Genomic DNA, 13045 nt, shown 5'->3' on the forward strand with positions numbered 1-13045 from the left:
TTCACCACTCATCATGCCCGTATATAAAGCCTTGCTTTTCAGTCCACACTTGTCAGATCGCCTGCAAACCCGCACCAGTTACCTGCCTGTCTTGGAAAACGACTCTGACTCTTTGCCTGTGAACCCAGACCCGCCGACTACTTCTTTGATCTCCAGCCCGGTAATCTTGACCTGCCTTCCGTCTCTCTTCTCTTAATACAGCCTAGCCCTTGACTGTACTGCTGCTTCGTTTCAATTGCTGTTGTGTGTGTGTTTCCCCCAGGACTTCCCGGATCATCCAGCTCCTGCCATTGCTGCTCGGCTATTGGGGGAACACACACACGCAGACTCTTGAAACTCCCGGAACCCCTGAAACCCCTGTAACCCCCAACCCTTAAATAAACTTTCTAACGTGACGCTTTTGTGGTCCTCGTCCTGTTTGGTGTCTGACAGGTTCACTGACCTGTTCTTCTTCAGTAAGCTTTTTTTGGCAGTTTGCAACGCAGTGCATTACCAATTACCACCACCATCTGCTGGACTGAGGTGTAATGGGAAGTGTACCCTTCAGCCTCGTAATGGCCGCCGGGTGAATAAGGCGAGTAGTTAAAGTAGAAATAGGTTAAATTGAGTGCCTGTCACTTTAAGAACGTGAGAGCAATTAGGGTTCAGTCATGATTTCAGGCTAGTGGACAATACGCATAATGCACATAGGAATATGTGGATGCAATTCATTTGTTTTCTATGTAATTAGTCTCTATACCCCATAGCGGCCGTCGACGGCCGTTATATATTCTCCTGTAACGGCCGCGGCCGGCCGCAGTTCTTAAAGAGACATCTGCTACAGTATAACCTTCATCCATGAAATATTACAGCGTTAGTGGATACATGAACACCAGACTTTTATTTTGACACTTAAATGGCTAGGTCGCTATTGATATTTCTCCCAGTGTTGCCAACTTAGCGACTTTGTTGCCATATTTAGCGAGATTTACGCCCCCCAGCGACTTTTGGTTTAAAAAGCGACTAGCGACAAATCTAGCTTCTTTTTCTGGTGTTCTTGGAGACTTTGGACTTTGAAGGCATGTACCATCCCTTTTTACTCTTTTGAGTGAGCAGTGAGTTTGGCTGTGCTGTGTGAGAGTCGTTTGTGAATTACATCGCAGTTGCCCTATGATTATAAAAGTAATGACTGGCCTATGTAGTATCAGCCCATGTTATTACACAGAAGTAGATGTTCTATAGATCTAACAGCTCAGACAATGTTATTGGAAGGTGCAGCGACGAGACGAGAGCAATGACATGATGACAGGGAAACAGGGACACGCTTGCCAGTTGCCAGCATCATTCAACAACCACACTGAACAAAAGAAAGTAGCCTAGGCTACAACTTCATTCACAAGCAAAGCAGATAGTTCAAAATTGAGCATACAAGTTAGAAAAACCTATAGCATTAGTTTGTAGCCTCATTGTTGTCAATGCAGGACAGACTGTCGGCTGAGGGGGAAAAAAAATCTCTTGATCTGTCCAAGTGACATTAAGCTAAATATATCCAAAATATAGCCATTGTTGTAAGGTTCAATTGTGTGTAGCCTATGGTGAAGCTATAATCAGACTTCAAGCAGTGCAAAGCAGATGCAGCAGTTGGGAATAAGTTGGAAATGACTGCTTTTCAGCCACTTTATGCTCATTCTGGTGTAGGCTATGACCGGATAGTATAAGTGTAAAGTATATTGATTAATGTACAAGTATATTAAATTAAATATATTTAAATTAGGCTCTTAACATACGTTAAGACGTAATTGATATGCAAAATATTGCATGACGTCATCTAGCGACATTTAGCGACTTTTGGAGCTGTCTTTAGCTACTTTCCATTTGAAATAGTTGGCAACACTGAAACTATTTTTTAGTTTAGCTTCACTACCTTCACTGAGGTAACGTTAGTCTGAGACTCATAATGTTAGCCGAGACAAGGTTGAAGGTTAGTGAACGAGTGCAACAGGTTCAATCATCAACTGAACAAGTTTAGATAAATTATAACATGATGTGCATGTAAAACAAAACGTAAATCCATGTCAGGTTTAACAGTCCCTGTTCTTGGTGGCATGCTTAGTCAAATGAGTCATGGTTTCATGTGCCATGCTTCTCCCCTAACGTTAGTTTATATCCTCATCATTCTTGAGCTGTAAGGCCCAACAGTCTAGCTAAATCCCAAATAAGTGCAAGATATGCCTGTCTATTTCAATTAAATCAGTACTCATATAGAATCTTGTTTCCCAGCTTCTAATACAGACCCATGTGAACCATATTTATAACTTTTTGTTAGTGAAAGACTTTGTAAGTGAGTAGGCCTATGGCCATCTATGGGAAACATGAATATATACTAGGGTGTGATTGGCAAAGGTAAAAAAAAAAGGAAAATATACGCCCCCCCCGATGGTTCAAGTACTTTAGTGTACTATAGTGTTGGCTACCGTATATATTTACATCACCTACACTTCATAAAATTCATGAGGAAAATCCTATGATGAAAATGAAAATCCTATCCATACTGAGACTTATCCAAGATCTACACTGAGACATTCTGAGAACTATATTGTTGTGTGAGGACTATACTAACTATATGGAACTTGTATACTTGTGAATCATATTTGTCAACCATTCATACCTTTGAATCATACCTGTGCTGTAACATCTGTGAAACTTAGCTGTGCTGTTAGACCTCTGTTTTTAGACCCGAGCTGTGCTGTGTGAACATTAAGATTCTAACCTAAGTTCTGTCTAAAACGGATCATCTGAAGGGCTGACTCTTTTATTCTTCAGTATATATCACCATCAAATTTGACCTATTATCATTAACTGAGGCCTCTAGCTGTTGCTGCCAGATCAGAATTAAAACTGATAAATAGATCTGTCTTTTGACTTCAAGCTTGCATTGGTTGTTAAGTGTTTAGTGTGTTCTGAGTATCATTCTGCTGTTTCTGCATTTCTGCAGTACTGTATTAAAACAAAAAATGTTGATCAATATTGAATTGACAATTTATTTGTACTGACTGTCATATACTCTAAGCTAACATCTAACCAAGTAAGTGGTTTTCAAGAATACTGTAAGTCTACATGTATGTAATCTGAATAATCATACTGTAAGTAATGTTATACACAACAGTTTTTACATTTACATGCAATGGTAATTCCCTGGAATTACATTTTCTAGTTTTTATTACAGTGCATGCAAATGCACTGTATTGTTATTCCACGGGCTTCTTCCGACTTATTACAGTGCATGCAAATGCACTGTATTGTTATTCCACGGGCATCTTCCGACTTATTATTATTCTTCCAGGCCCTAATTTGGCTTGAACCGCTTATCGTAGAAACTTGGTTCAAACTTGCTGCAAATTTTCGTTCTATGACTTTTCATATTTCTACGACTTTTACTTTTTGAGATATTAAATAAAAACTAAACTTTAAAATTCTCCATAGACTTAACATGGCTTTATGACATCATAATAGGCTATTAAGGAAATAGAATGCAATCAACTGCACCTGTGCTCTCTCACTGACTGCCTGCAGCAACTTGAATGGAACCTCTTCTCTGTGTCCCTCTCCATTCAACTGAATAGCTCACTTACACTAAGTAACCACTATAATGACCCTAGCAACAACCTAGCAACCACCTTAAATATCCTAGCAACAACCTAGCAACCACTTTTATAGCATAGCAACCACTAAAACTACCCTAGCAACAGCCTTAAGTACCCTAGCAACAACCTAGCAACCACTTTTATAGCATAGCAACCACTATCATTATCCTAGCAACAGCCTAGCAACCACCTTAAATATCCTAGCAACAACCTAGCAACCATTTTTATAGCATAGCAACCACTAAAATTACCCTAGCAACAGCCTAGCAACCACCTTAAGTACCCTAGCAACAACCTAGCAACCACTTTTATAGCATAGCAACCACTATCATTATCCTAGCAACAGCCTAGCAACCACTTAAGTACCCTAGTAACAACCTAGCAACCACCTTAAGTACCCTAGCAACCACTTAGCAACCACTTTTATAGTATAGCAACCACTATAATTACCCTAGCAACATCCTAGCAACCACTTTATAGCATAGCAACCACTATAATTACCTTAGCAACCAACCCAGCAACAACTTTGCATGCACTGTATTTCCTTCAGGAAATGCTTTTCTAGTTATTATTATTCTTCCAGGCCCTAATTTGACTCGAACGGCTTATCGTAGAAACCTGGTTCAAACTTTGACACGTAGCTCTTGAACCAAATTTTCGTTCTATGACTTTTCATATTTCTACGACTTTTACTTTTTGAGATATTAAATAAAAACTACATTTTAAAATTCTCCATAGACTTAACATGGCTTTATGACATCATAATAGGCTATTAAGGAATAGAATGCAATCAACTGCACCTGTGCTCTCACTGACTGCCTGCAGCAACTTGAATGGAACCTCTTCCTGTGTGTCCCTCTCCATTCAACTGAATAGCTCACTTCTCATCCCAACTTTCTTTCACTTCTTTTTCTTCACTTTCTCTATCTATCTCTATTTCTCCCAATTTCAATAACTTTTAACTATTCTTACTTTTTTTACTATTTACACATTTTATAGCATGGTAACCACTATAATGACCCTAGCAACAACCTAGCAACCACTTTTATAGCATAGCAACCACTAAAATTACCCTAGCAACAGCCTATCAACCACCTTAAATACCCTAGCAACAACCTAGCAACCACTTTTATAGCATAGCAACCACTAATATTACCCTAGCAACAACCTAGCAACCACTTTTATAGCATAGCAACCACTAAAATTACCCTAGCAACAGCCTAGCAACCACCTTAAGTATCCTAGCAACAACCTAGCAACCACTTTTATAGCATAGCAACCACTATAATTACCCTAGCAGCAGCATAGCAACCACTTAAGTACCCTAGCAACAACCTAGCAACCGCCTTAAGTACGCTAGCAACAACCTAGCAACCACTTTTATAGCATAGCAACCACTATAATTACCTTAGCAACAGCCTAGCAACCACCTTAACTACAGGCTTGTGCAAAATTCCAGAATTGAATTGAAACTGGCTCCTAAATTCCAATTAAATTCTTGAATTTCACTTGCATTTCAATTGAGGTAGCAAACAGGAAGCAGAATTGCAATTCGAATTGTGCACAACCCTGCTTAACTACCCTAGCAACAACCTAGCAACCACCTAGCAACCACTTGTATAGCATAGCTACCACTATAATTACCCTAGCATGTTGCATAGCAACCACTATAATTGCCCTAGCAACCAACCCAGCAACAACTTTGCATGCACTGTATTTCCTTCAGGAAATGCTTTTCTAGTTATTATTATTCTTCCAGGCCCTAATTTGACTCGAACTGCTTATCGTAGAAACTTGGTTCAAACTTTGACACGTAGCTCTTGAACCAAGTTTTCATTCTATGACTTTTCATATTTCTACGACTTTTACTTTTTGAGATATTAAAGACACTAAACTTAAAATTCTCCATAGGATTAACATTGGCTTTATGACATCATAATAGGCTATTAAGGAAATAGAATGCAATCAACTGCACCTGTGCTCTCTCACTGACTGCCTGCAGCAATTTGAATGGAACCTCTTCTCTGTGTCCCTCTCCATTCAACTGAATAGCTCACTTACACTAAGTAACCACTATAATGACCCTAGCAACAACCTAGCAACCACTTTTATAGCATAGCAACCACTATCATTATCCTAGCAACAGCCTAGCAACCACCTTAAATATCCTAGCAACAGCCTAGCAACCATTTTTATAGCATAGCAACCACTAAAATTACCCTAGCAACAGCGTAGCAACCACTTAAGTACCCTAGTAACAACCTAGCAACCACCTTAAGTACCCTAGCAACAACCTAGCAACCAATTTTATAGCATAGCAACCACTATAATTACCTTAGCAATAGCCTAGCAACCACCTTAAGTACCCTAGCAACAACCTAGCAACCACTTTTATAGCATAGCAACCACTATAATTACCCTAGCAACCAACCCAGCAACAACTTTGCATGCACTGTATTTCCTTCAGGAAATGCTTTTCTAGTTATTATTATTATTATTATTATTATTATTATTATTACGAATGGGTCAGGTTACAACGTGACAACAAGTTGCAGTCATTCTAGCCAGATCCTGCTCAGGTCAGCCAACAGCTCGGCCCCACCACATTCAAGTTCATAGATGGCACTCGCTGGTACACCAGCCGTCTACGCAAAGCACAAGCTCTTTCTATGCTAGGTCGGAGCACAGCTCATACCACAGCTCTACCGACAGTCTGACTCCTCAGGGACAGGGCTCCAGACTGCGACCAAATGGTTGCATTTTGCGACTAAAATTTGAGACAAATATGTAAGGGATAACGGCTTCCGAGGTGTCCTGTTATACAGAATTAATAGCCCAAGTCCATTAATTCCATATAACAGGACACCTCGAAGGCCGTTATCCCGCTTATCAGGAAACAAGCGGTTCCATTTATAGGGCTTTCTTTGGCCCTATAACAGCGATAGTATGGACAGTTAGCTTGCTTACAGTTGATTCCATTGTTGTGAAGCCTGCTTCCAGGCTCAACCGTCATCCTACTATGGTTGTTATAGTTACCATTCATAAGCATTGATATGGAACGGTGAATAAACTTTTTGGCAACACTTTACTTGACGGGTAAGTTCATAACACATTCATAGCAGCTGTCATAAACTGCACATAAAGCATTCATGACTGTTTCATGAGACATGACTCAACATTCATACCAAACCTTTCATGAATGTGGAAGACAGAACCACGCAGAACTTTGGATGCGGTTATCTTAGCGATACTTTTTGCAATACCCTCGATATACATATCGTTGGAAAGCTTAGTCAATGGCCGTTCATGTGAGCACATTAACTTAATTTTGTAAATTTGACCAAAACGACTGGTTTCGCCTTGCAGGATTACATATTAGGAAGCATAGGCCAATATTTTACAGCATTGTACAATATATTCAATGAAATACCAACATGCTGCATTAAAGGGACACCAGGCAACGTTTTCGTGTTAATTACTCATCTTCGTAAGTCGGTATATGGTTAAATGACTCATTACAGGGCAAATGAACACTCTCTCGTCCGCCCCTACTGCCTGTAGGAAGAATATCCCGCTTACCCGCCGACAGAAGCAGGATCAGTTTACATCCTGCATCCACAGCACAGAGGCAGGCTAACAAAACGCTAGAGATTGTTGCAAACGTGTGTATAATGGCAGAGCCGGCGAAGAAGCAGCGAAAACCCTTGACGGAAGATGCAAAGAAAAGGAAAATCTTCAGACCGAGCGAGGGGGAGTTTCGTAGAGAAAAAGCATCAGGCTTGCCTGGTGTCCCTTTAAAAGGCATAATACTGTCGCGATCGAGGTGCCTGTCCCATACCTCAAGTTTTTTGGTGAATGCAGTAATCTTATCTGCTAGGTGAGGTAGGTACTTGTCTTTGCCTTGTAACTGGAGATTTAACTCATTGAGCTTTCCAAATATATAGCTAAGATAGGCCAGCTTCGTCAAGAAATGTTCATTAGTGAACGTGCTTGCAGATTCAAACATGCGCTCTTCCTCCAAGAAGAGGTGACTCGGAGCTCAAACACGCCGACAGCACTTTACCTCGAAAAGCCACCTTGCCTCGCTGTGAAACAGTACACCCCTTTTGGTCAGCTCCCATCTCCTCGCAAAATGAAAAAAATAATTCAGTGGAAATGCATGGATTCCAGTTTCTTCCAGTAGCAGAAACTGGAATCCATGCATTTCCACTGAATTATTTTTGGAATCTGATCCCTTATCATACCTGTTCATTCTTACTCGTCGCTCTACATATTGTGACTTAATTCAAGATGGCTGAAAACGCTAAACTTCGTGAAGATACTGTCTGTATAAATCGTCTTGTAAGTAAACTACCAGTGCTTTTTCAAAGTTCTCAATGTCTCGTTTTAAATGTCAGGGCCCTCAGAAGTCTACCAATGAAGTGTGGAGATACATTGAGCCTCGTAAATGGTGTAAAACAGTGATTTATTTGCATGGCTAGCCCGATGCCGAAGCACCACCATTGAAAAAGCTGTTGGTAGCATCGGCTAACTAGCGCCAGATTTTGGAGTGCAGGGGACAAGCCGAGATGGGCTATGAGACGTACGTTCACACTCGGTATCATGTTTCAACACACTTTAGGTCAATATCACACCGGAATTCTCCTTTAAATATGCAGGTTGAGAGTTGTTCTGATTGTTCTACAACACTTTCTGGGTCGTTTGGTGGGTGCTTCGTCTCCCCCTATCGCTTCTCCGTGGAAAAAACGAATATGCAATTTTCTGTTCCCAGTCCGAGGAAATCCGGATGTGACTCAGCAGAAGTATCACATTAGGCCTACTAGGCCATCACCGCGAGTGCATACCAAATGTTTTTGCAATTTACCTTCGTTACTACCAGTCGTTGCTTTTTACTGCGTCCATTCACGATTGAGTGCGCATCTAATGTAACAGCGGTGTCTTCGCGGAGACATCAACTCCGCCGTTTCATTTTTGCTGTTGTTGCGAGCGAGCTAATAGGCTATGATATGGGAAATACTTTCAATACAATCAGCTTCAGAAATGAGTGGGTTTTCCTTAGCCTCTGCTACACCTTTCCACCAAGTTGTGCGAAAATTGTAGTTTTTGCGATGTTGACAAACATGCGTAGCACATGGAAGTTCTTGATAGTGCAAGCCACTAACGTCTATAAAAACAATATTTATGGAATAAAACTAGACAGGTACCTCAGATTAGCATTGCTGTTTATTGTTAAACTGCAATTTTCAGCAGCCAGCGGAGGGCATTAGCCTACTATGCTTCCGGACAATATTTTATGTCTCCCCTAATTCTGAAGCAGTGGCATCGATAAATGAAGAGGAAACTCTGAGAAGAAAGTTAATGTTTTAAATAGGCTACATCAATACAATATATAATATGTGAAGTGAAACTGGACAGGCCATAATAACCTCTGACTACTTTTCATTTAGGTCAGTCACTTTAAGGTGGGGTGAATATGTATGCAATCACTTATTTTGCAATATACATTTTTAATAAATTAACATTATTTTGTAGTCATTTGCTTTCACTTTGACATTACAGACTGGATTTTTGTAAATTATTGTAAAAATAAGCCAAATTGAATTGATCAAGATTCCATTTATGAAAGCAGTAAAAGGGGAAATATCCAAGGGGGGTGGATACTTTATATAGGCACTGTACTACTTGACACCTCAGCGCCTATCTATCTCTATAAATGTTGATTGCTTACATTGTACATGAGTGAGTGAATGAGTTGAATAAATGGAGTAAGGTCAGCTCTGTATGTCGTGTCGGTTATTCCCCATAACACCCTCCACCCATGTGCATTTAAGATTAAAGTAGAAGCCTATATCTCTGTGAAACAGACACAACTCACTTTCACATTTGGGCAGGTTGGTGTAGCCATTCTCAGTGCATTTGATGGTATCATTTCCAGTGAGATGGTAGTCGTCATTACAGCTATACTGAATGGAATCACCAAACGTAATGTGTTCTTTGTGAAGAGGAGCTTTGACGATACGTCCATTTTCAAGAACAGGTAAAGTGTCATTCTGAGCCTCACCACACACAATCTCTACATGAGAAAAAAAAAATGGTATTGGGGGGGATACCATTTCATTTCAATAAATACACCAATAACAATATAGCCGATTAAGTTACTGTACAAAATGGCCAATGGCATGTGGTAAACAGTGTCAGTAATCAGTGATAGGCGTACCTTCACAGATTGACCTCCCTTTCCAGCCATGGTTGAGACATTGCCAGAAACTTGATCCCACAAGCTGGAAACTGGTATGAAAAAAGTAGAATATTTAATATATGTCTGTGAACGTCAAACCACATAAAATATTTAACCCTTTGTAAGGTGTTCATATTTTTGTTACTCAGCCAATGTTCCCGGGTCTGGTGGACCCACCACATTATTAGGCTTTTAAAGGAACACCAAATCACTTTTCCTCTGTCGCACGCACCCTATTTGTTTATCCAGCACTGGCTTTGCAAATAACGATGTCCAAAGACAAGGTAGAGTATGTTGCATGATTTTATGAAAGTATGATTTATTGTGACATCAGAAGCAAGTCAAATTTGTAGTTTCTTATGTCTCATTCCATCGATTTACAGATCCGCTACCCGATCTGGCAAACTTACATAGTGCGGTTATATCCGATAGAGGGCTGCAAAGCAAATGCAGAAGTGCCGTTCACCCTGTTGCCAGTTGATGAACCACTGAAACGATTTTGGTCTTGCTTTAAATCAATACAGCGATAACAATTTATGTAAAAAAAAACTACTTAAGCTCAGTTACCAATGATACAGATACCACTTATATTTAACATTTACCCATTTATGATCATTTTCGTTTTGAGAAAACGAGGAAATTCAATTATAAAAAAGATTTTTGATCAGATGAAAGGGCTTGAAATGTAACAATTTTGTAACTTTGTGTGGGAATAGCAGATGCAGAAAGACAACATTCCCGCACACAGACACGCACACATACAGACGCACAGACACACACAAACACACACATACTATAGCAAGCCCAGTAGGAGGACACATTATTATTATTATCCAGTACCTGAACACCACATTTGTAATTTATGTGTGTGTGTGTGCTCTTCACAGACAATGAGCCAAGGCCAATGAGTTTGAGTTAGAAGAAACACAGACCCGAACACCTTACAATGGTTAATGTAGTAGCCTAGACTAATCATAACTGGACATTACTCAGTATATTGGCCTGCAACATATCACTTACCCCTGCTCACAAACTGCTGTTATTCGATCCGTAAAATATGTTGCATTTTTTCCATTCTGATACAAAAATGTTAGATGTGGAATCACTTTGGGGGGTCCACAATCTTTCCCTGAAATACAAATATAAATACATGAAATACAATGTTTGGATAACTTAAGGTATTTATATTTCAGAGTGTGATTTAGCTTAGCGTACTTGTACATCTCAACTTCACTTCAGTCCAATTGCCGCTTAGACAGGTTATGGTGTGGGATCCTTCCTGTGCAACATACCCGTTGTCGCACTCCAGTGTGATTAGGGATCCCTCTGGAAATTCGTTCCGTAGAACTGCCTCACTTGACAAAATAACGCTGTATTCAAGGACCCGTGGAACTGGACATTCCGCTGCTCGAAAGGAAAAGTTTGGTTGAGACAACTCAAATATTGTAGGTAAGAAAGTTAGGCTGTTTGTGAACAATTTAAAGCACTAGGCTAATTAAAATCTACCAGACAGAGTGAGCACTATCCTGAACAATTGAACTACAAAAGCCAAAGCGCAAAAATACTCGTCAATACGTTAAAAGAATAGGCTAATTTTAAAATATTTTTTTTTAACGTTCTGACAGGCTTGTTTATTAATCCACACGCTGTGTCATTAAGCGAAACATTACCTTTAACTGTACGAAGGAAAAAAAGACCCAGCGTTATCAGTGACTGCAGCATGCTTCTCTCCCTAAGCATTTTTGAATGTTCCACGCCCTGTCTAAAATTCTGATACGTGTTTTTCATAAGCTGTGCTGAGTAACAGATTGTTGGTCTGATAACCACTCAAACATAGGCTATTAACTAAGTTGATTTAGAACTGCACCTCTTTCGTTCACGTGTTATGATGAATATTTCCCGTTATCATGCAGTGTTCGAGACAACTCGGACCTCGATTTTTTCCCCACTTGAAATTTACATTTTACCTTGCGGTATCGTGATGTAAAATTGACAGTGTAACACTGGTTAAATTATACATCCTTATTGACATAAGGATTGACATATGAAAACTTAATTCTTAAAAAATCATTCTTCAACTTTAAGTGGAATGGGGCACTTTCCCGAGTCGTTTCGCACGCACCACAGGGTGGCACCCTGTAAAACTTCGTCACCTTGACTACACAATGAAAAACATTCTGTGAACATGTTTCGCGAATCGCCAAAGATTGTTTCGCTGCCCCTCCCTTTCGATAGAGCCAGAGCGCTGAAGCCATGACATAGCGTTGTCAAGGCAGCATTTTCACTGGATCTAAACAAATCAATCTAACCGCTGTAGCAGTGGTGGCAAAGATTCTAGAGCGGAGCTCTGTTCTAGAATCTTTGGTGGTGGCTATGTTTCCGTCGGTTCTCAAACAATTAAATGCCCAATATATAGGCCTACCAACGCCCAAAATAAACCTCATGCAAAAACACAGCAGATGAATTTAATTGTTTCCATACGATTTTTGAGAAAGTAGTAGGCTAATGTATGAATTTCGACCGACATGCACACAAAACACAGGAGTCCATGGGTGACCCCCGAGGAATTTTCTTAAATGCTTATCAAATACCGCACGGACACAAGCGTCTTGACTTTTACAACACTGACTGTAGTCTATAATTTAACTTGGGCTAGGCGTGGTTCAAGCTTCTTTTTTTAAAGTTCTGGAATGAGGGAGGTTTCTCCACTGCGAATGTTTTGGGCTGCTAATCACACCATCTAAATGCAGTTTTGGAGGGACAGAATAGAGATGGAAAGTGAATGATGCCTATTGGGGCAGGTTTCTTGGCACACTGCCTGATCTTTTCCTCTTGCTTTAATGTTACTGTTTACTTTGAGAAGGTCACCAGGCCCCCGTGGTTGAAAAACATCCCAAAAGAATACTTTTGTAATAACCCCACAATTTAAATGGACATGGTGTCATTGGAATGTAATGCTTCTTTTTTATGCCAATCTCAGGCCATGTCCCTGGGTCAAAAAACATTCAGCGAAAGCTAAATTCTTTGTCCAGGTGTGCCCTTATAAAGGTTTAGCTGAGTTGTGCATGTTTGGAGTAGAGTGATCCATGATCAGCATCCAAGATGACCAAGTGATCCATTTTGAGATGGAGTGAACATTTCAACCACCAAACACCATCCACAATGTGGAGAATAGCTATAGAAA

At 40.1% G+C, this 13045-nt stretch overlaps 1 protein-coding gene across 9 annotated transcripts in view; it reads right to left on the bottom strand.

Moving 5' to 3' along the window:
* The window catches only part of LOC125286202 (sushi, von Willebrand factor type A, EGF and pentraxin domain-containing protein 1-like), a 57172-nt gene extending 45456 nt beyond the window's left edge, over positions 1–11716 (bottom strand). For 3 of the 9 annotated variants that reach the window (XR_007192138.1, XR_007192139.1, XM_048231019.1), the window contains exons 1-5: positions 11532–11707; positions 11077–11265; positions 10882–10990; positions 9841–9911; positions 9499–9696 (exon numbers count right to left, since the gene is read on the bottom strand). Coding sequence is in view for 7 of the 9 variants with exons in the window: in XM_048231019.1 (XP_048086976.1) it covers positions 9499–9696; positions 9841–9911; positions 10882–10990; positions 11077–11265; positions 11532–11649 (685 nt within the window). In the remaining 2 variants the exon portion in view is untranslated. Of the gene's footprint in view, positions 1–9498; positions 9697–9840; positions 9912–10881; positions 10991–11076; positions 11266–11531 lie in introns of all 9 variants that reach the window. The other 6 variants (XM_048231014.1, XM_048231013.1, XM_048231012.1 and 3 more) reach the window with 5 other exon arrangements.
* Between the last annotated feature and the right edge of the window lie 1329 nt (positions 11717–13045).

This window comes from Alosa alosa, chromosome 21 (genome assembly GCF_017589495.1).
Source record: "Alosa alosa isolate M-15738 ecotype Scorff River chromosome 21, AALO_Geno_1.1, whole genome shotgun sequence".
Lineage (NCBI taxonomy): Eukaryota > Metazoa > Chordata > Actinopteri > Clupeiformes > Clupeidae > Alosa > Alosa alosa.